Source organism: Phacochoerus africanus, chromosome 8 (genome assembly GCF_016906955.1).
Source record: "Phacochoerus africanus isolate WHEZ1 chromosome 8, ROS_Pafr_v1, whole genome shotgun sequence".
Taxonomy (NCBI): Eukaryota; Metazoa; Chordata; class Mammalia; order Artiodactyla; family Suidae; genus Phacochoerus; species Phacochoerus africanus.
In genome coordinates this window covers 18431976-18453219 of record NC_062551.1, presented here as the reverse complement: position 1 = coordinate 18453219, position 21244 = coordinate 18431976, and the positions used below count along the sequence as shown (strand labels likewise).

Sequence of the window (21244 nt, the reverse complement as noted above, 5' to 3'; positions counted from 1 at the left end):
TAGAGATGAGGGTGTTTATCTTTAGCCCACATTCCTCTGCACATTGAACCTGAACTTTCTGAGGCAGCCAGTCGAGTCCCACACTGCCCTTCTGTCTGTGGGCACCCCTCCTTCCTGACTCAGTAGCTCCATCCCGGGATCTAAGCACCCCCTCCTCAGCGACTCCTTTGCCCCCTGCCAGCTTCCTCCAAAGGCTCACGTCTGCCAAATCTTAGGATTATCCGCCTCCCCCTTTATTCACCCACATCTTCCCGCAGCCTCCTGCTCTATTTATCAGCGGATTTGTGTTTGTTTCTTTCCTTTCTTAAATTCCATGTGAGCCATCCGGCAGCCCCATCTTTCATCTTCCATATCTCGCTGCAGCCTGAGCTTGGGTGTCTGTGGGCTCTGCAGCCAGATATGAAAAGAGGAGAGATTCATTTCCTGCCTCCCGCCTCTCCAGCCCCAAACCTTCCAGTTTAATCCAAGAGCTTTGAAGTTTTTTCGCCTTTGTTTTTGTTTTTGTCATAAACAACAGACATTCATTGTTTTCGCTGTTCTGGAGGCCACACGTCCAAATTCAAGGTGCCAGCGGGTTGATTTCTTTCTGAGGCCCATCTCCGAGGTTTGTGGATGGTTGTCCTCTCGCTGTGTCCTCACATGCTCTTCCCTCTGTGAGTGCCTGTGTCCTAGTCTTGTCTTAGAAGGACACCGGTCATATTGGATGAGGGCCCCCTCCGTGACCTCACATTAACTCAATCATCTCTTTAAAGACTCTGTCCCCAAATACAGTGACATATGTGCGACTGGGGGTTAGCGTTGCTTTAACCTCACAGATAGCTTCTTAGGAAACCTCACTCATCTATAGGTGTCAGCTGGGGTGACGCAGGACATGGGCGTGTGGGCATTCCAGACCCCCTCACAGGCTGTCACCATCTTCCTTCTGACCCTGTGGCCTCTGCCTCCCCCTAAGCTGCCAGGGAGGTTGCAACCCACCCCTGAGTAGGTGTGAGAGACTAAAAGCCCACCTCCTTGCTCACAGCAGGACAGTTCAGGGGTATGACCTCTGCCCCAGAGCACCCCATCCGGAGAGGTCAAGGATAGAGGGTCCCTTGCAACACATGCATGCTAGGCCCCCTCATTCCCTGATCGGTTTCCCTCCTGCCTTCAGCAATCACATGCACAGAATTCTTGTCTCCAGCTCTGCATATGGGCAGAAGAGGGTCAGTGCTGGGCACAGGAGGGAGCAGGGCAATGCCTAAAACAGGCTCGCTTGTCTGCCAAATCTTAGGATTATCCTGAACTTCTATCAATAACTTCAAGACACTTAAATCCCATTATCATAGTAAAAAAAGAAAGTCTTTTTTTTTGGTCTTTTTGCCATTTCTTGGGCCGCTCCTGCAGCACATGGAGGTTCCCAGGCTAGGGGTTCAGTCGGAGCTGTAGTCGCCAGCCTGTGCCAGAGCCACAGCAACTAGGGATCTGAGCCGCATCTGCAACCTACACCACAGCTCACGGCAACGCCAGATCCTCAACCCACTGAGCAAGACCAGGGATCGAACCCGAAACCTCATGGTTCCTAGTCGGATTCGTTAACCACTGAGCCATGACAGGAACTCATAAAAAAAGAAAATCTTAATTTGCCAACCATAGGGACCAAGCTTGATACACTACAGCACACGCTTAGGATGCATATGATGCCACCATTAGCGGTATCCTGCAGAGTATGGAGAAATGTTGACATTTGTTGAAGCTGGAGGATGGGTGCATTTCATTTTACTCTACTCTCTTCCTTCACATATGTCTCAAAATTTCTGTAATAAAATCCTTATAAAAAGATGGATGGGGAGTTCCCGTTGTGGCTCAGCAGTAATCAACCAGACTAGTAACTATGAGGATAGGGGTTCCATCCCTGGCCTTGCTCACTGGGTTAAGTATCCAGCATTGCCGTGAGCTGTGGTGTAAGTTGCAGACGTGGCTTGGATCCTCCGTTGCTGCGGCTGTAGTGTAGGCTCTTTTAGTAAGGGAGATACTAACTACCAAAAACTCTCATTCGCAAAGAAAACAGTTAAAGCACAGAGAGGTTAAGTAATTTGCCCAAGGTCATGCAGCTAAGAAACAGTAAGAAATAAGTCAGACAAGGCAAACTTGCAAATTAAAGCGCTCCCAAGACGCCACCGATCCCATTGTGCCACAGCTGGAACTCCCTAAATATGTCTAATTACCTCCAATTGTACTATGAAATTGTCAAAAACATCTTCACAAAATGAACTCAACTGTGACTGATTATAAATTATAAATGCATTCCAAATAGGGCCATTAGCAGCAGTGAAGTTGGGGGCAAAGTCAGTGTCCTAAAAATTCAAACTAAGGCTCTAGGTAAAAGGCGGGGGGCGCCTTGTCAGTTCATGCTAACTCCAAACTATTTTCCCAAGTGTCTGTCTGTCAGCTGGGAACTTAGAGCTCCCTTTTAGGATTTACACAAAGCAAGTTTGATTGTCATAACCTTTTAAAATGCTGGTTGGTTGATAAGAGTAAATTGGGATTTTCTCCAACTTGCAATGAACAAGATGACCACCAGGGGGCAGAAGACAACCAGTAAAAGAAGTCAATCCCTTTTTAAACTATAAAGTGCTCAGGCTTGCAGATTTGAACTAGAGCTGGGCGCTATGACGCCTAGAATTCTGGGTAACCATAGCTAAATTATGTTATTGTTTCTTTTCTTTTTTTTTTTTGGCGGGGGGTGCACATGGAGGTTCCCAGGATAGGGGTCCAACCTGAGCAGCAGCTTCTGGCCTATACCACAGCCACAGCCGCGCCAGATCCGAGTCACGTCTGAGAACCACACCACAGCTCAGGGCAACGCTGATCCTCAACCCACTGAGTGAGGCCAGGGATCCAACGGGTGCCCTCATCGATACTAGCTGGGCTGGTTAACTGCTCAGCCACCACGGCAACTCGATGTCGCTGATTCTTGAAAAAATACATGTAGCTTTCAATCTAACTGCGATTCCTTCCACATTTTCCCGGAGTCTTGATGTAAAGAAAGATCTTAGAAGATAAATGAATAGATTAATTATGTCTGTTCTCAGCTGGAGATTATTTTGCCCCCCAGGGGAGATTTGGCAATAATCTGGAAGTAATTTTGGTTGTCACAGCTAGGGGGAGTGCTACTGGTATCGGGTAGGTGGAGGCCGGGATGCGGCTAAACACCCCATAGTGCACAGGATGGCCCCCACAAGAAGGAGTTATCCGACCCAGGATGCTGAGGTTGAGACACCCTGGATTCAACCAACAAACAACAAAGTCCTGCCCCTGATGAAGTGACACCACGGCTCCCTGGGGCCCTGCTTTCTGTAGCCCAGCCCCCTGGCCAGTAATGCTGCCGCACTGAATTGGGCGAGAACATGGGACGATAGGCCCCATCGCTGTCCCAGAGGAACTGACAGTCTCTGGGGGCTGAAATCACAGATGTCTCTGTGGCCAGGGTGGTAATAAAAAGGGTGGAGTGAACCAGAAGTGAGTAAAATAGGGAGTGGTGGGGACTGTGGCAAGCTGGAGGCTCTCAAGTGACAGTCACCACCCGTCCCAGCTCAATGCCACCGTGGGGAAGAGTGGACCCAGTGTTAGATCTTCAGCCTTTCTTTTCTTTCCTTTCTCTTTTTTTTTCTTTCTTTCTCTCTCTCTTTCTTCTCTTTCTTTCTTTCTTTCTTTCTTTCTTTCTTTCTTTCTTTCTTTCTTTCTTTCTTTCTTTCCTTTAGGACCGTGCCTGTGGAATATGGAAGTTCCTGGGCCAGGGATTAAATCTGAGTCAAATCTGAGCAGAAGCTTCGACCCACACCACAGCTGCAGCAACCCTGGATCCTAAACCCACTGCACTGGGCCAGGGATCGAACCTGTGCCTCCATAGAGACAAACTGCATCATTAACCTGCTGCCCCAGAGCAGTAAAATGCCCCGGATGCATTTTTGTGCTTAGAGAACTGGTCATTAAACGTCTACGAGCACTGCCCTGAAGTTCTAGCATTTTGTGGTGGGAAAATTTAGTGCTCTAAAGACGTCTGCTCTCATCCTCTCCCTCTGCCATGTGAGGACACAAGGGGAAGGCAGCTGTCTGCAAGCCAGGATGAGTTCTCACCAGAAACCAACCAAGCTGGCATCCTGATCCGAGAACTGCGAGAAAATACATTTGTTATTTAAGCCAGAAAGAGGGGGGGAAGTCTGCTTCCTCCAAATTGATCCATAGATTCAATGCAATTCTGATCAGAATCCACAGGAATTTTTCCATGCAATTTTTATAAGATGATTCTAAAATGTATATGGAAGAGCAAAGAGCCAGGAATAGCCAGGACTTTTCTGAAGACTAGCAGGGTTTGGGGGTGGGCGGGGGGGGGTGTGGGTAGGGGTGAGGAGAGAGGAGCTTGTCACTGCTAGCCATTAGGGCTTATCCTGCAGCTTTAGCCAAGTGAGCCCAGAAATGGCCTCCCACATCCATGGCACGTTCGTGTGACAGAAGTGGTCAGTCAGATCAGTGAAAAGAAGAAGGAACTTTCACTAAATAGACCTGCTCACTTACGAGGAAAAAAATGAAATTGGATGCTTGGCTCACCACTATTGCAAAAATCCATTCCAAGAGAGATGAAGGACTTCTATTGAAAAGCAAAACTTTACGAGATATCCTTTAGATATTTGGGGGGATTCAAATGTGCTTTAGACCTTAGAGTAGCAAACAATTTCTTAAACCACCAAAAGTGGATTATATTATAAAATTTGATAAATCTGACTGCTTTAATATAAATAACTTTTGCCCATCAAAACAGAAAGGATAAATTTCAAGAGTGCATAATGAACACTTACAATGCAGTAAAAAGGATACAAACAACTCAGAGTTCCCTCTGTGGCACAGTGGGATCAGTGGCATCTCTGGAGCGCTGGGACCCAAGTTCCATCTCTGGCCCGGCACAGTAGGTTAAGGATCAGGTGTTGCCACTGCTGCATAGGTTGCACCTGTGGCTCAGACCTGATCCCGGCTGGGGAAGTCCATATGCCACGGGATGGCCAAAAAAGAGAGAGAGAGACAGAGAAAAAGGATATAAACAACTCATAAAGAGTAGGCACAAACAGAAAGTAATGACGTTCTAGAAAGAAAGACAAAAAGACAGACAGAGAAAGAAAGAAAAGAAAGAAAAAAGAAAATTCACAAAGACAGGGGTATGTCAAAGGGACACAGGAACCAATTGAAAGAGCTCCTGATGGCTACAGCCGAAACAATTTGAGGAACAAAATAAAGTCCTCTTGGATTACAAATCCAAAGTGTAAAATAAATACCCATGAATCCATGCTGACCTAAATAAATAACAAATGAATAAATAAATGAGGAAGATATAAATTACCTGTGTAGCAGAATTTCAACTAGTGTGTGTAGACACCTGCCCTGAAGGCGCAAAACTTCTCGCTCCTTAGATGCCTAAGTATAAAGTGACTTCCTTCCAAAGAGCAAAGCGTGGAGAGCGGAGAACAGTAACTGTACAGGAGAGACACCTGGCTACTTCGGCCAGGTGGGCAAGGTGAAGGTCGCTTGTGATAAGTCAAGGTGATATGTGAGGTGGTGAGGGCCTCTGTGGTCTTCCTCCCCAAATGCACAACCCCCATCTAATGATGAAAAACACATCAGACACATTCCAGTAGAGGGCATCTTGCAACACTCCTCAGATAGTGGCCAAGTCAAGCAAAGTCTGGGAGATTGTCCCAGCCAAGCGATGCCCAAGGAGATGTGACGACTAGCTATAATGTGGTTTTAAGGGTTTTGTTTGTTTCTGTCTTTTTAGGGCTGTACCCTTGGCATATGGAGTTTCCCAGACTAGGAGTCAATTCGGAGCTACAGCTGCCAGGCTACACCACAGCCACAGCCACACCAGGTCCAAGCCACGTCTGTGACCTACACCGCAGCTCATGGCAACGCTGGATCCTTAACCCACTGAGCAAGGCCAGGGATCGAACTCGCAACCTCATGGTTCCTAGTTGGGTTTGTTACTGTTGAGCCGCACGGGGAACTCCTATACGGAGGTATTTTGGCTGGAATCCTGGAACAGAAAGAGGACATTAGGTAAAAGTTAAGGAATTCCAAATAAAGCATGGACTCAATTTAGTTCTTTTTTTTTTTTTTTTTTGGTATTTCTTGGTCCGATCCCGCGGCATATGGAGGTTCCCAGGCTAGGGGTTTAATCGGAGCTGTAGCCACCGGCCTATGCCAGAGCCACAGCAACGCGGGATCCGAGTCGTGTCTGCAACCTACACCACAGCTCACGGCAACACCGGATCGTTAACCCACTGAGCAAGGGCAGGGACCGAACCCGCAACCTCATGGTTCCTAGTCGGATTCGTTAACCACTGCGCCACGACGGGAACTCCCTCATTTAGTTCTTTCAAGTGAGTACAAGTTAGTGACAGGCATTTCTCAGAAACAAAACAAAACAAAACAAAACAAAAACAGCAACCCACATTTGGCAAGAAACCTATGAAGAGATATTCCGCATCTTCAGCGACAGAGAAAATGCAAATTAAAGTTGCAGTGTGGTACCCCTTTGATGGGCAGAAATTTAAAAGTCCCAACGTTCCAAGGGAGGATGTGTGTCCACCCGCTCTGGGCTGGCCCTGCGGGCTCTCGTGAGGAATCTGCCTTTTGCAGGGAGTGAGATGGAAACCAGTGGAGGGTTTTGAGCAGAAGATTCCTCTGGTTGCTGGGCTGAGAATAGACTACAGGAGGCAAGGCAGACATGGGGAGATGAGTCTGGAAACTAGGACGAGAGAGCAGATGGTAGCTGGGACCAGCGTGGTGGCAAGTGGGGGTGGTGACAAGTGTGGGGCATCTGCTTGATGCCCTCTATCACCCTCTGTGTTCTTGAGTCCCCACCCACCCACACACACCCACACTGTGGACTGAGGGCCCCTGGTGGGCAAAGACTGTTTTATTCATCATTGCTAATCAGTGCTTGCCCAGCACAGTGGAAGCACCTAGGAATGAATACATGCTCAGCCCCAATCACATTGGTCCCTTGCCCCACAACCCTCCATGGCTCCCCATTATCTGGGAAATGATCAAACAAGGCTCTCATTCCCATCTCCAAGCCTTTTCTTACATTGTTCGCTCCTTCGGGAGACTCGGGGGTGCCAAAGGCCCTGCACACATGCCCACTTTGGGCACTTTTTTTCCAGGGGAGCTTGTCTTTGAGGCTTTCGTGTCGTTTTTTCCATCTGGCACCATGTAGCCCGTAGGGGCATGAGAAGACTCACCTGATCGATACAAACGTTGAACCCCTGCCAGAAAAGGAAGTTTCCCAGGCCTGAGAGTGGCAGGTCCTAAGGGCAGGAACTGCCTACCTGCCCAGATAAAACCTCACCCATGGGCGTGTCTCACAGGCCCAGGCAAGAAGGAATGTGACTCAGGATGCGAGGTGGTGTCCAGGCCCCGGTCCTGCTCTGCCCTCAGAGTCTCAAACCCTGGGGATTTCTCACGGCCAGTCTTGGGCACAGCATGTGGTCCTGTGATGCCACGGAGGACGCGCCCTTGCCCCATCACCATCTTCGCCATACTCCTTGATTACAAGCAATAGAACAAAGTGGAAGGTCATTTGCTGGAAGGTGGGGGACCAGGCTCAGAAAGAGGGCTGAAACAAGGAAATGCCACAGGGTTGGGAAGCAGGAGCCACAGATCTGGTCTCGGGGACCAAAGGATCCCATCAACACACATGCCTGTGAAGCGTGTCCTTGGAACTCGTTCTAGCCCATGTTTGCATTTCGCAGGCGAATGTCTGATTGGCTGAGGCTCCCTGAAGAGCAAGGGTCTGGACCTCTAGCTTTTTTAGCTGGACCCCTGGATTTCCCCTCCCTCCAAGTCTGTGTTTGATGGGGGCAGAGGGTATTCCCCGAAAGGAAGTTGATGGGGAGTTCCCTTGTGGCACAGCAGGCTAAGGATCTGGTGGTGTCGCTGCAGCAGCCACTGTGGCATGGGTTCAATCTCTGGCCCAGAAACTTTCACATGCCACAGATGAAGCCCCAAAATTAACAAACAAATAAATAAAATTTTAAAAGGAAGCTGGGGGATGGATGCTGGACAGCCAACTTGATTCATGTCCATCACAAGCCTGAATCCACTCCCAGAGGTCACTTCTCTGGATGAAGAATTTCCCTCTGTCTCTGGAGGACCACATGACACTGGTAAAGCTTCCCAGCTGGGGTGTCCCAAGGTCACTGAATTGCTGGTGGAAGTCCTGGCTTAGCCTTGCTATGGGGGTGTGGGGGTGCAGGAGTGCTGGGGAGGTGTCTCGGGGACAGAGCAGAGGCTAAGCAGCCTGCGTGGCTGTACCCCCACCCCAGTGATGGCTGTACCCAACCCCCACCCCCACCCCATGATGGCGAGGATGTATCAGGCAGGCCAGGGTGGCTGGTAATCAGGCTCAGATCCCATCCCCCAGCTTTCGAAGCAACCTCTGGAATCCCAGGCTCTAGTCCACCTATTCCTGCATATCGCTGGAGCCTCGATGACAGCACTAGCTACCCCACCTTGCTTCTGTCCCCTCCCTTGAGTGCTCCAGAATAAGTCTGTTCAGTCAGAGGCAGAGGCTCAGAGGAGGGATTTCTGAGCCCTGAGAAGTCCCTACTGCTGGCCTGGAGCTGCAACCCAGCCAGCCTTTACATCAGACCCCAACCACCCCGCTTCTCACTAAGCAGAAGTGTCTGCAGAGGGAGCTGGGGCCGGTCGTGCGATGTGGGGGGAACCCGGGACCGGCTTTGCTGAATTCACAGCTTGGCCCCAGGGCGGGAAGTGGATGTGGGCCTTCAGCCAGCCAGGAGTGGCTGCAGAGATCACTCTGAGTACCCAGCAGGGATTATGATGCCAGCGGGGCCAGGTGAGTGTCCTAAGGGGACACACAGGTGTGTGATTCAGTTTCTCCTCTACCCCCCACCCCATAGGGGCTCTGAGCAGACTTGCCTGACCCTCCCCCCAAACCCAAAGAGCTGAATTCATCCTTGGATTAGTTACATTCTTCCAGGTTTCAAGGCCTTTGTTGGTGGAGGCACGCCCTGTCTGCGGGTTGCTGGCTATCTTCAGCCGCGCGCTCTCACCCTTCCTTAAATAATCCCAAAAGTGGGTGGGGGCAGCATCTGACCCCACACAGTATCTGGTTGGGTTCAGCCAATGGACACTGGCAGGAGATGGGAGAGGGAGGGCAGGGGGTCACAGAATCTGTTTTCCAGGCTCCCTTCTCACAAGGTTGAATGTCAACCTATCTGAAGAGCACAGTTCTTTTGGGGGGGTGTCCCCTCTTACAGCTATAACTGGTCTCTCTGGGACACAGTGACAGCCTTGTCCTTACCCTCCAGGCCTAACCTTTTTTTTTTTCCCTTTTCGGTTACCCCAAAGCATATGGCATTCCACTCTGCCGAGCCAGGGATTGAACCTGCATCCCAGTGCTTCAGAGATGCCCTCAATCCTGTTGTGACAAGTGGGAACTCCCAAGCCCTAAGCTTGGTAATGGTGCTACTGCTACAAGCCTGGGAGTCTTTCCATCTCTTGTTTCTTTCTTAATCCTTCCAACTCCTTTGTTTAAAAAAAAAAAAAAATCACTTTATTAAACTCTCCCAGATGGCTGACTGGTTTCCCTGCTGTGCTGAATTCCTGGGACTTCTTGGCATTGGAGGAAACCCCACCCGTGGTATGCAGAGTCCTGCCTCCCACTAGGGCATCTGAAGGTGGCCACATCCTCCTCCTCTCCAGCCTCAGCTAACTGGATTTCCTGGGACCTTGGTTCCTGGGCAAGAGGCGAAGAGCTCGGGGGTCATTCTAGCATGCATTTGCAGGAGCTGTGGTCAACGGTGGCGATGGGGGTAGGGGGGTGTTTGGGGACAGCGGAAGCAGGAGATGGCTGCGCCAACTGCAGCAGCCGAGCCAGACTGCTCCTGGGGCATGCCTGCTGCTTGCCCTCCCATAGCCCCCTGCCCATTTTCTGAGGCTAATTCTCCATTTCCGGTCAATTCCAGAGGACCTCAATACCCTTTCAAAGTATTGCTGTTTCATTTATCTTCGTTAGAGTCCATTTCTGTTGCTTTCACTCCAGGAGCCCTAAGTGATGCAGGGTTTGCTTTCGGAATTCAAAAGGAGGTGAAGTGTCATCGGGACTCCTCTCAGCCAATGTTCAGCCCCTCTGGGTCCCTACAAGACTGGGCAGCACAGCAGTTCTCCCAGAAACCCATTATGCAGCTTGGTCTAATGGTCCTCACGGCCAGCATATGGGCTGGACTCTTTACTGTTCCCGTGACGTTGGTCAGTTGTAGCATGAGTCCCATTACCCTTTGCTCCACCACCTGCACCTTGAATGCGCACTTCTCAGGAGAGAGGATCTGATTGGCTCCATTTGGGGGAACGAAGCATCTGCATTGGGCCAGGCTGTCATGTCCTCTTCTTCCCTTCTTCCAGAAGAGTTAGCCTCCTGCTCTTCCAGCCTACTCACCAATGCTCCAATCTGTTCTGGCCAAGAATTGACCATGTGAATGAATGAATGAATGAATGAATGAATGAATAGAGAATAGGGTTTACTCCTGGCTTCCTGGTCAAACGGAATCACAAACTGAATCTCAAGGCCTCCACACCTTTGTCCTAGCTTGTCTCACACTTGGCTTATCCCAGAGGCCCTGTGGAACGGGCTGTTCTCCCAAAGGCAGGAATGTTCCGACTCTGTCACTCTCTGCCCCAGCTCAGCAGCTGTATCTTAAGGTGATAAATAAATGCTCCCTGAATTCAACAGGCACTTGAATAAGACCTCCTCCAGCTGAAGGATTGGGTCTTATTGATTCGTTTTCTGCCCTCTTGGTGCCTTGCACAATGGTTTGCAAATAGTTGGAGCCGAATAAGTGCTCAATAAACCAAACAGAGAGCATTTATGGATCACTTTCTGATTGTCAGACGCATGTCTGGCCCAGAGGGAAGGAGCACTTACTGAACCCTTTTATGTGCCAAGGATGGTGTTGGACACGTTAAACCTCACAACGAGTGCAGCACAAATGCGCTTTTGTTCCCACTTTAGTGATAAGATGTATGAGGCACAGAGGGGCCCCCAAAATTCCCTGAGTAGTGGAGCTGTGGTTCTAGCCAGGCAGTCTGGCTCCAGAGCTGATGTGTTTAATTGCTTTACTAGTTAAACAAGGTAATAACTTCTATAATTAAACAAAACATTCTGATGCAGGCATTTAAAAAAAATTATAAATGAATCTCTCCCACAAAACACCCATAATGGTCATGCCCGCCCCACCCCTTGGGGAGATGTCACTCCAAACACGGCTTGGAAAGTAAAAAGCTGCCAGTTGGGTGACTGTGTTTGTCAGGCCGGCTGAAAACATCATGTACCCTTCCCCGGAGAGGTTTGGCAGCTGCGGTTCTCCAAAGGGGAATTGGGAAAGAACCACAGCCAGGCACATTTGCGACCTTGGCACCAGGACTTCCAGACCAAACAGAGCCGTGCCATGTCATACCCCTGCCGGAGCCCCCACAAGGCCATGCCCGGCTCTCTCACCAGGAAGCAGTGGCTGGGACATTAGCCCACCCCGAAGGTGGTGTTTCCCTAGCCTGAGCCCGCAGGAGGCTGGAGCGCCCTCTCAGCCTGGCTTGGTCTCTGCAAAGACACTCAGACGCAGCATCCCGCGTGGCGGGGCCTGCTCGCCTCTCCTTCCACAGACTGACAGCAACCAGGTTCCTCCAGGCTCCCTCAGGCCCCAGGATGGGCAGCTGCATGTTGGGGGAATTGGCTTCCAACACTGACTGGGATGGACATAGCGCCTGGCAGAGGCTCAGTTCATTCCACAAAATGATCCTGTGTGACCGTGTCAGGGGATTGCAACCTTGGTTACCTGTCAAAAATGAGGGCTTCCCCTGCCTGTCTTAGACCTAAGAAGTCAGATTGGGGGCTGGGAAGAGGGTAATGGGATGGTAGCTTGGGACTCTTTATTTTATTTTTGCTTTTTAGGGCCACACCTGCGGCATATGGAAGTTCCCAGGCTAGGAGTCAAATTGGAGGTGTGGCTGCTGGCCTTTGCCACAGCTCAGGGCCATGCCAGATCTTAACCAACTGAGCAGGGCCAGGGATGGAACGTGTGTCCTCATGAATACTAGTCAGGTCCCTTACCTCTGAGCCAAAACAGGAACTCCTTTTCTCCATTATAGGTTCTTACAAAATATTGAATATAGTTCCCTGTGCTTTAAGTAGGTCCGTGTTGTTTATCTGTTCTCTATATAGTAATGTGTTATCTCTTAATCCCAAACTCCCAATTTATCTCCTCCACATCCCCTCCCTCCCAGGAGCTCTTTTGATTTTAGTGATTCTGCTGAGCAACCAGGAAGGAGTCCCTCAGAGGAACAGGCCACGTGGTCTCCCCTCTCCCCTCTCCAGAGGGAGCTCAGACTTCCCTCAGACACTGTCCCAGACACAGTGGCCTCCTTGCTCTTTCCTGAAGAGACCAAGTTCTCTCCCACGTCAGGGCCTGTGCTCAAACTGTCCCCTCTGACGGTCAAGCCCACGGGCAAACATCTCTTCACTCAAGCTCACTGCACAGCATTCCCAGTCACAGCCCTTTTGTTTCTTTTTTCTTCTCTTCTCTTTTCCTTTTTGTTTTTTGTCTTTTTAGGGCTGTGCATTCAGCACATGGAGGTTCCCAGGCTAGGGGTCTAATCAGAGCTGTAACCGCCGGCCTACACCACAGCCATAGCAATGCCAGATCCCAGCCGCATCTGTGACCTACGCCACAGCTCACGGCAACGCCAGATCCTTAACCCACTGAGCAAGTCCAGGGATTGAACCTGCAACCTCATGGTTCCTCGTTGGATTCGTTTCTGCTGTGCTACGATGGGAACTCCCCTTTTGTTTCCTTTATTCGGTAATTGTCTGTCTGTAGGACCATCTGTAATTGCAGGGGTTTGTAGACTCCACGTTACGTCGCCACTGAGCCCCCAGCAGGGTTATAGGGCCTACAGTGGGCACATCTTACGTGCCTCTAACGTGAATATAGGTGTTGATACAGATACCAGTTACCCAGTTACTCTGCAGGAGGAGGTAGAGGATACATGCTGTCATAGCTCAAAAAAGCAGAGGCAAGGGGTTCCCTGGTGGCTCAGCTGGTTAAGGATACAATGTTGTCACTGCTGTGGCATGGGTTCAAACCCCGGCCTGGGAACTTCTGCATGTGGCCAGCGTGGACAAAAAAAAAAAAAAAGCAGAGACTAGCCCAGGCCAGACTGCAAGTGGCCTCGACCCCGCCCCACCCCTCCTGCCTATTTTCCCAGCTTCCTCAGGGCACTGGTTCCCCTAAAGCTCAAGTCCTATGTTCCCAACACATCAGGATGCATTTGAAGCAAGAGGAACCTAGGTGAGTTTATTGTCATTCAGTGATTTCATAGAAAAAGGAAAGAAGCATCGGGTCAAATTGAGTATTTTTAAAAATGTAGGTCTGTTCCCACTGTTCCATCTACATCTGGGGCAGGGTCTCCCCTGCATCAGGCCCAGCAGCTGTACTTGTCATGTGGCCCTTTGCAGATGCAGCCCTGGGCACGCAGCACGGAGGACTGAAGGTGGCCGGGAGATGCCCAGGGAATGAACATGAGAAACTGAGACGCTTCTCTGCCACCAACATTTATCGTGAAGACAGTGGGGACCTCTATGTGCCTGATGCCATTATGCCATGTATAGGAGGCTTTCCTTTGGATCTGAGAAACTGAAACTCAGCTAACCTGACCTGCTTAAGGCTCTCAGTGTATTAGGAGCTAATCTTTGCTGCAGAAACCAGGGGTCTGTTCTTCCTGCCCAATACTCCACACTAGTCCTAATGGACATGAAGTCTCCTGCTCAAGACAAATAAAGGAAAACAGAGCCAGAATGAAATCGACAACTTTTATTACAACTCACATATTTCACAGAAAAAGGGATGTAGCATGAAGTCAGCACGTGTGAAAAATAGCAAAATGCAAGTTTGTCCAAGTTGCTCTATTTACATCTGGGGCAGGGTCTCCCCAGACTTCAGGCACAGCAGCTGCACTTGTCCGAGGCCCCTTTGCAGATGCAGCCCTGGGCACACCTGGCACAGCCCGCGGGGCAGCAGGAGCAGCAGCCTGGGGAAGAAAGGGCAGAGTGAGAGTCAGAGGACACTTTATGGGAAACCGCCCTTCCCATCTGCAGGCCTGGCACAAGCTGTCCCCAGGCCCAGGGCACCCTGACTTGAGGATGAGGTGCTGTGTCCTGAGAAAACTGCCCTCAGACTCCAGGTAAAGGCTGCCTGCTCCATCTGAGCCCAGGTCAGAGCAGTCTTGTAGAGACAGTGACAGGGCTTTCAGTCAATCAAGGGAACAACAAAGTCCTCCAGATGAGGGGGCAAAACCCTTACAGAGTTGCTTGGGGCGTGGGAGGGCTGCTGGGGGCTGCGTCTACAGCAAAAGGCTCCATCCACAGTTCAGAGGAACTGCACCTTGTCACTAAGTTCAAGTATAAAGTGCTCAGGACACTGGAGGCTACAGAAAGCTGCATAGGGACACAGAGGACCTAGGTTGTGGGCCGGACTTCATCTATGACAATACTTGGTAACCAACCTGGACTCAGTTTACAATTTTAGAATGAGAGGTTGGGACACAATCATCCTTACGGCTCCTTCACATCCGACTCTAATTCAGGTGCTAAGGGAGCGGACATAGGGTCACAGTCCTGCTCCTGCCTGCTGAGCTCAGGGCTCCCTCCTCTGACTCAGCCCAGACTCCAGACCCCAGACCCCAGACCCCAGACCCCAGGGAAGGCCCCACACTCACTCTTCTTGCAGGAGGTGCATCTGCAGGCTTTGCACGTGCAGGAGCCTGCGCAGCTGCAGGAGCCACCTGCCAGCAAGGGAGAGACAGCAGTGAGCAGGAGCGGGACCCAGGGGCCACAGCAGATGTCAGCAATGCCTCCCTCCCCCTCCTGCTCTGTCAGGGCCCAGCCCTGGGAGCTCCTGCCCCACTCAGGCACATGCAGAAGCCCCAGCTTCTCTCTTCTGGTGTTGGATGGTAGGTCCCCTCCTGACTTCCTCCACAGGCAGGTCCCAGGCTCCAGACCCAGGCCAGGCTGACTGGGGCTGGGGGCCAGCACCTTATGAGCCGAACCCCAACGAAGCAATGTCCCCTCCTCCCACCAAGCCTTGGCAGCTCTGAGGCCTGGAAAGAGCATAGAGTCCCAATCCAAATGTCCCTTGATTTGCTGGGTAACATCAAGAAGGGCAGCCTGTGGCCTCAGTACCCCCAAACTTAAAACAGAGGCAAAAGGAGACTGGAAATGCTCCCAGGACCGTGGCTAGGAAAAAAGGCCTGGAATAATGACAGGAGCCCTCCTAAGCTCACTCACAATCCCCCTTTCTCTCACCCCAAGGACCCCACGTCCTGTGCCTGGGATGGGGCATCCGGAGGCTCGAAGCCAGCCAACTCTTACCTGTGGGGCAGGAGCAGTTGGGGTCCATGTGTGGAGGCAGGTGAGACAAAGCAGAGAGCAACGCGGATTCACTGGTCCAGTAGGAGGCGCATTGCAGTGTAGGCGCCCGCGTGCTCAGGTTTATACCCCAGGAGGCGGCCCGGGCGCAGAGGCTCCCCCGCCCACTTGCCCTCGCCCGGCACATCCCCGCCCGCAGCGCCGGGTCCTGGGCGGTGAGCAAACCTCAGGGCAGAGCGCACGGTTCCGGGAAGGCGGCCGGGCTCCGTGCGCACCGCGCCGGCCTCCCCCTTGGCGCCCCCAGCGGGGAGGGACTTGGTGCCGCGCGGCAAGCGGCGCCCCAGCCTCCCTGCCCGCCCCTCCCCAGCTTTCCGCGAGGTCGGCAAACGCCAGTGTTCCCCGATCTTCTGGGAACCCAGCCCCCGTGTCCTCGCCATCGTCCCCACCCCCAGCCCCCGCAACTCTGCCCTGAGGTGCGCCCTTTCCCGAAGCCCGTGCGCAACGGCAGCCTCGCGCGCACGTCCCATGCTTGGCTGGAGCTTGGAGTTATGCGCAGAGATGGGTGGTGGATGTGACCTTCGCCACCTACCCCTCCCCAACCTGCGCTGTCCTGGTCTCCAGCGTGGTCTTGAGGCAGTGGTTCTCTAAGGTTTCACCTGGAACAGCAAGGCTGTGAACACACGCCCTTGCCTGTCGTCCCTCCTTCCCCTCTGGGCGGCTGAGCAGGTGAATGGGCACATTTCCCCAGGGTCTGCTTTGCCTACATTTGCCAGTGGTTTCCCTCAGCGTAGGCGGCCCAGCCCACTCCAGGATGGAGGTTCCCAAAGCAGGGGATGCACCCCCCCCCCCCGGAAGCGGGGGAAGGCATCAGGGTAGGTGACAGGCGGACCTGGCCTTAAATAACAAAGCCAGACAAGTGGATGTTTCCCTTTGAGTCTTCCTGACAATCCCATACCTTGGAGTCTGTGCCAAGGCTGCTTTAATCACTGCTGCTCTTTCAATTCTAACAGGACACTACGGGGAGGTACTAGTTGAGAGCCCTTTTCCCAGAGACAAAACTGCACACAGTACAAGGAGGCTGCTGACTCAGTGTCACAGTGCTTGTGAAATAAGTTTTAACTGAAGAACAACACCCCCCTTGGCTAAAAGGGCAGCTGCAAGCCTTTTCAGCTCTGCTGGCCTCATACCATCCTTCTTGTAATAATGTAGCAACTATGTACCCAATGTCTAAGCCAGCAGCCCTGCTAATCATGTACCCAGCATGCTTATCAGTTCTGCTTCTGTAACCTTGCTGGCTCAGTTTCTTAGGGAGGAACACTGTCTGCTTGGGGAAGGGGGGAGGTCCCAGGGATGCTTACATGGGAAAATCAAGACCTTGTAGTGTATAAAAGTTGCTGAGAACAAAGACCTGGTGCTCAGACTCTGGAGGTGACTCCTCTGAGCCCGCACCAGTGCTGACTAAACCTTGCTTTTCCACATCTCCGAGTGCCGTTTGTCTCCTTCCACTGCCACGGTCTTTGCGGTTTCCGCAACACTTGGAATAGGTGACCCAGTTCTGTGTTTTGGCATTGGCACTTCTCAACTGAAAGAGAATGTCACTAGTAAAGCCTGCCTTTGGTCCAGAGCTGTGTCTTCAGCACCTCTCTACTGTGTTTCCTCAATCCTGGCTATGACAAAAGTGGTAGAAAAGGAACATATATTTATGTGTTCTTGTGGCTGCCCTCTATGACTAGAAGTAAACTGATTCTCAGATTCAGTAGTGGTAGGGAGATTCATTTTATATAAATAAAATCATTTATATGTATATGATCGTGGTGCAGGTGGCAGCGGAAATTGAAGGCATCATCCCTCATCTGTTTGGAGGACACTGGGAGACTTGATCGTGGTTGTATATCCCTAGTGCCAGCTCCTCTTTTGTGGGAAACAGGATACCCCTCAGTGCAATGGCACATACTCAAGAAGTTAATGAGGACGACACAAGACACACAGCCACGTACACAGTCCTGCCTTATTGGTTTGGAAGTAGGAAAATATCTCCAACGATGCGAACGGTAATAATAAAGCAACAGCTAATATATAGATTACTCACTGTATGCCAGGCTTCATTCTGCGTTTGGTGCATCTATTCAATTCTTAAACCATATTAAATTCCTAATCCTAAATTTATTGCAGGTATTAAATTATTACATAGCCAGACACTATTGTTTTACCATTTTACTGCACAGGGGACTAAGCCATAGAAAGGTGACATCACATGGCTATAAATGGCACAGGTGGGCGTGGCACTCCTGCAGGCTGACTGCAGCATCCTGCCCTCCCCCAGCACTGGGCACCATGACATCGCATGAAAGATGAGGGTACTGAACACCTGGCACAGAGGCAGCAGCGAAAAGAACACTGAGCAGGCAGGCAGATCTTCTGGGTAGCTCTGTGACCTCTCTGGGCCTCAGACTCCATCTATCTGTCCAGCCAGGAGCACAACTGGCTTGACTCAAAGGACCCTTCAGCTCTGGATAAGGAGAGGCATGAGTCAGCATCCTGTGACATCATAGTGAGCCCCTGTGGCCGGGTGTAGGTTCAGACCTCTGACAATGAGCTGTGTGACCTTGGGCAGGTTGCTGAACCTCACTGGAAGAATGCATAATCAGTGTCCTCTGTACATGTTCACTCTCTCACTGGTTGTGGGAGACCAGATGACATGAAGGGTGGGAAAGGCTTCTGTGTTTGTCCAAATACTATGGCACCATGTATCCCAAGGGCTTATGAGGGTCATCTGCAGTTCCCATGACATTGGATCAACAAGGTTCCAATGTCATCTCTGTCTCCACTTAGCCATGCTTAAAAATCATTGAGCCTTTCTCCAGGAGCTTGTTGGGAGCTCAAAGAATTCTCTGTGCAGGAATGTCAGTGTGCAGGGAGTGACCATAATGGCCACTGATCAGGAAGCCCTGTTAGGAGCCAGGCCCCCCTCTCACTTCATCCCTCACGTGGAAATGGACTCTCCTTTACAGAAAGGAGGACATGGAATGTAGAGAGTGTCAGTGACTCATCCGGGTCAGGGACCCTGGGTGCCTGACACCCAAACCCATGCAGTCAGCACAGGCTGCCCCCTTAAAGCCCCTCTTCACACAGGGCACCTGGAGGCAGTCTTGGTCCTGACCTCGGAGCCACGTGACTCCTCTTTCTCTTTGATGGCACATCCACTAGCAGTTCCCTCCACAGCCAGCCAGGGGGACAAACACTTGGAATATGTTGCAATTCACTCAGCCCACCTATCTGTCTAATAAACACCACCACACCCTCCAAACTGCAGAAAAACCATCACCCTGCAGAGAAAAACATGAGTCCTTCATCTGGACCGCTGTCTCAGGTACACCCCCCTCTCACTGAGAAATGGCTGGGAGATTCCCAGTTTCTTGGCTGGTCTCAAGTACCCAAGGGCTGAATTTTGAAGGAAGGGCTGATTTCAGCCTGACCTAGGGAGGAGCTTCCAAAGATTCATAGCCAAGTCACCAAGGGAGCTGTCAGAGGCACTGAGCAGCCAAGGGTATGTCCCTGTGCAGATGGAGGAACAGATATACTCCAGGTGTGTGTTGTCACAATGGGGCATTTGTCAAATATTTCTAGGGCTCCTGCATAATCAACAAATACATATGGAACATGTATTAATCTCTTTAATTTGTTCCTCATGTACTAATGTAATTATTTGTGTGGAATCTAAAAATGGACTTTGTATATTGCATCTGTAACACATTTCCTTAGCGATTCCTTTTCTTTTTTTAGGGCTACACCTGTGACATATGGAAGTTCCCAGGCTAGGTGTGGAACTGGAGCTACAGCCGCCGGCCTGTACCACAGCCACAGCAATGTGAGATCTGAGCTGCATCTGCAACCTACACTACAGCTCACAGCAACGCCGGGTCCTTCACCCAGTGAGCAAGGCCAAGGATCAAACCTGCGTTCTCGTGGATACTAGTCAGGCTTGTTACCGCTGAGCCACAACCGGAACTCCAACAATTCATTTTCTTTACCAAAGTTTAAAACTGTGATAGAGAATAAGAATAGCTCCCTGCATAGTACAAGTCCCTGCTTTAGAAGCAAGCCCTTTGTAGAAATCAAACAAGTGGGGATTTGGATTCCATCCCCTCTGGGTCCTTATGAAGTTCACATCACTGAGGACTGAGTTTGGCAGGAATACCAGGGAATGAAAAGGAAAACTGAGAAGTTTCTGCACCATCAGTACTCATAATGAGAAGCGAGGGGAGCCAGTGCCTGCCTGATGTCTTGATGTCATCTGGACGATGCTTTCATTTTGAACTGAGAAATTGGAGCTCAGAGAGCTAACCTTACCTACTTAAGGCTTTCAGTGTGTTAGCAGCTAATCTTTGGTGCAGAAACCAGGAGTCTGTTCTTTCTGCCCAATACCACACCCTAGTCCTAAAAACATGTAGTCTTTTTATCCAAAAAAAAAAAAAGGAAAAAAGAGCCAGAATGAAAATGACAACTTTTATTATAACTCACACATTTCATAGAAAAAGGAATGTAGCATGAGGTCAGCTTGTATGGAAAATATTGAAATGCAGGTTTGTCTATGTTGCTCTATTGATTTCTGGGACAGGGTCTCCCCGACATCAGGCACAGCAGCTGCACTTGTCCGAGGCTCCTTTGCAGATGCAGGCCTGGGCACACTTGGCACAGCCCGTGGGGCAGCAGGAGCAGCAGCCTGGGGAAGAAAGGGCAGAGTGAGAGTCACAGCACGTGTCGCCAGGAAGCACCTCCTGAGGAAGGGGACGCCAGGAAGTTTGGTCACTGTCCTGCTCCTGCCTGCTGAGCTCAGGGCTCCCTCCTCTGACTCAGCCCAGACCCCAGACCCCAGACCCCAGACCCCAGGGAAGGCCCCACACTCACTCTTCTTGCAGGAGGTGCATCTGCAGGCTTTGCACGTGCAGGAGCCTGCGCAGCTGCAGGAGCCACCTGCCAGCAAGGGAGAGACAGCAGTGAGCAGGAGCGGGACCCAGGGGCCACAGCAGATGTCAGCAATGCCTCCCTCCCCCTCCTGCTCTGTCAGGGCCCAGCCCTGGGAGCTCCTGCCCCACTCAGGCACATGCAGAAGCCCCAGCTTCTCTCTTCTGGTGTTGGATGGTAGGTCCCCTCCTGACTTCCTCCACAGGCAGGTCCCAGGCTCCAGACCTGACTGGGGCTGACTCCAGGCTGACTGGGGCTGGGGGCCAGCACCTTATGAGCCGAACCCCAACGAGGCAATGTCCCCTCCTCCCACCAAGCCTTGGCAGCTCTGAGGCCTGGAAAGAGCATAGAGTCCCAATCCAAATGTCCCTCGATTTGCTAGGTGGCCTCAAGAAAGAGCCTGGAGCCTCAGTACCCCCAGTTTTAAAACAGAGCCAGATGGAGAGTTGAAATACTTCCAGGACTTTGTCTAGGAGGAAAGCCCTGGACCAAGGACAGGAGTCCACCTGCGCTCACTCCCGCAATGCTCCCTTTTCTAACTCCAGGGACCCCACGTCCTGTGCCTGGGATGGGGCATCCAGAGGCTTGAAGCCAGAGGACTCGTACTAGCGGAGCAGGAGCAGTTGGGGTCCAAGTAGAGGCGAGGTGAGGCCTGAGGTCCAAAGCAAGAAGCAACGCAGACCTACTGGTCCTGTGGGAGGCGGGTTGGAGCCTAGCAGCCCGCGTGCTCAGTTTACACTCCGCCACCCCCCGCCGGGGAGGCGACCCGGGCGCAGAGGCCCCGCCCCCTTATCGACCCCGCCCTCTTCT

At 51.3% G+C, this 21244-nt stretch overlaps 2 protein-coding genes across 2 annotated transcripts; both read right to left on the bottom strand.

Annotated features, from left to right (window-relative positions):
* Nucleotides 1-13901: 13901 nt before the first annotated feature.
* On the bottom strand, nucleotides 13902-15705 carry LOC125132810 (metallothionein-1A). Its single transcript, XM_047790548.1, has 3 exons — nucleotides 15473-15705; nucleotides 14821-14886; nucleotides 13902-14133 (listed from the first exon to the last, which is right to left on the bottom strand). The coding sequence occupies exons 1-3, from the start codon at nucleotides 15654-15656 to the stop codon at nucleotides 14042-14044; spliced, it is 342 nt and encodes a 113-aa protein (XP_047646504.1). The 5' UTR covers nucleotides 15657-15705; the 3' UTR covers nucleotides 13902-14041.
* A 4251-nt stretch (nucleotides 15706-19956) lies between these two features.
* On the bottom strand, nucleotides 19957-21110 carry LOC125133171 (metallothionein-1C-like; the record flags this gene model as incomplete). The annotated part of the gene is made up of 3 exons (XM_047791308.1): nucleotides 19957-20192; nucleotides 20378-20443; nucleotides 21041-21110. Coding segments are annotated over 3 exons (228 nt in total), but the record flags the coding sequence as incomplete, so codon positions are not given.
* Nucleotides 21111-21244: the final 134 nt, after the last annotated feature.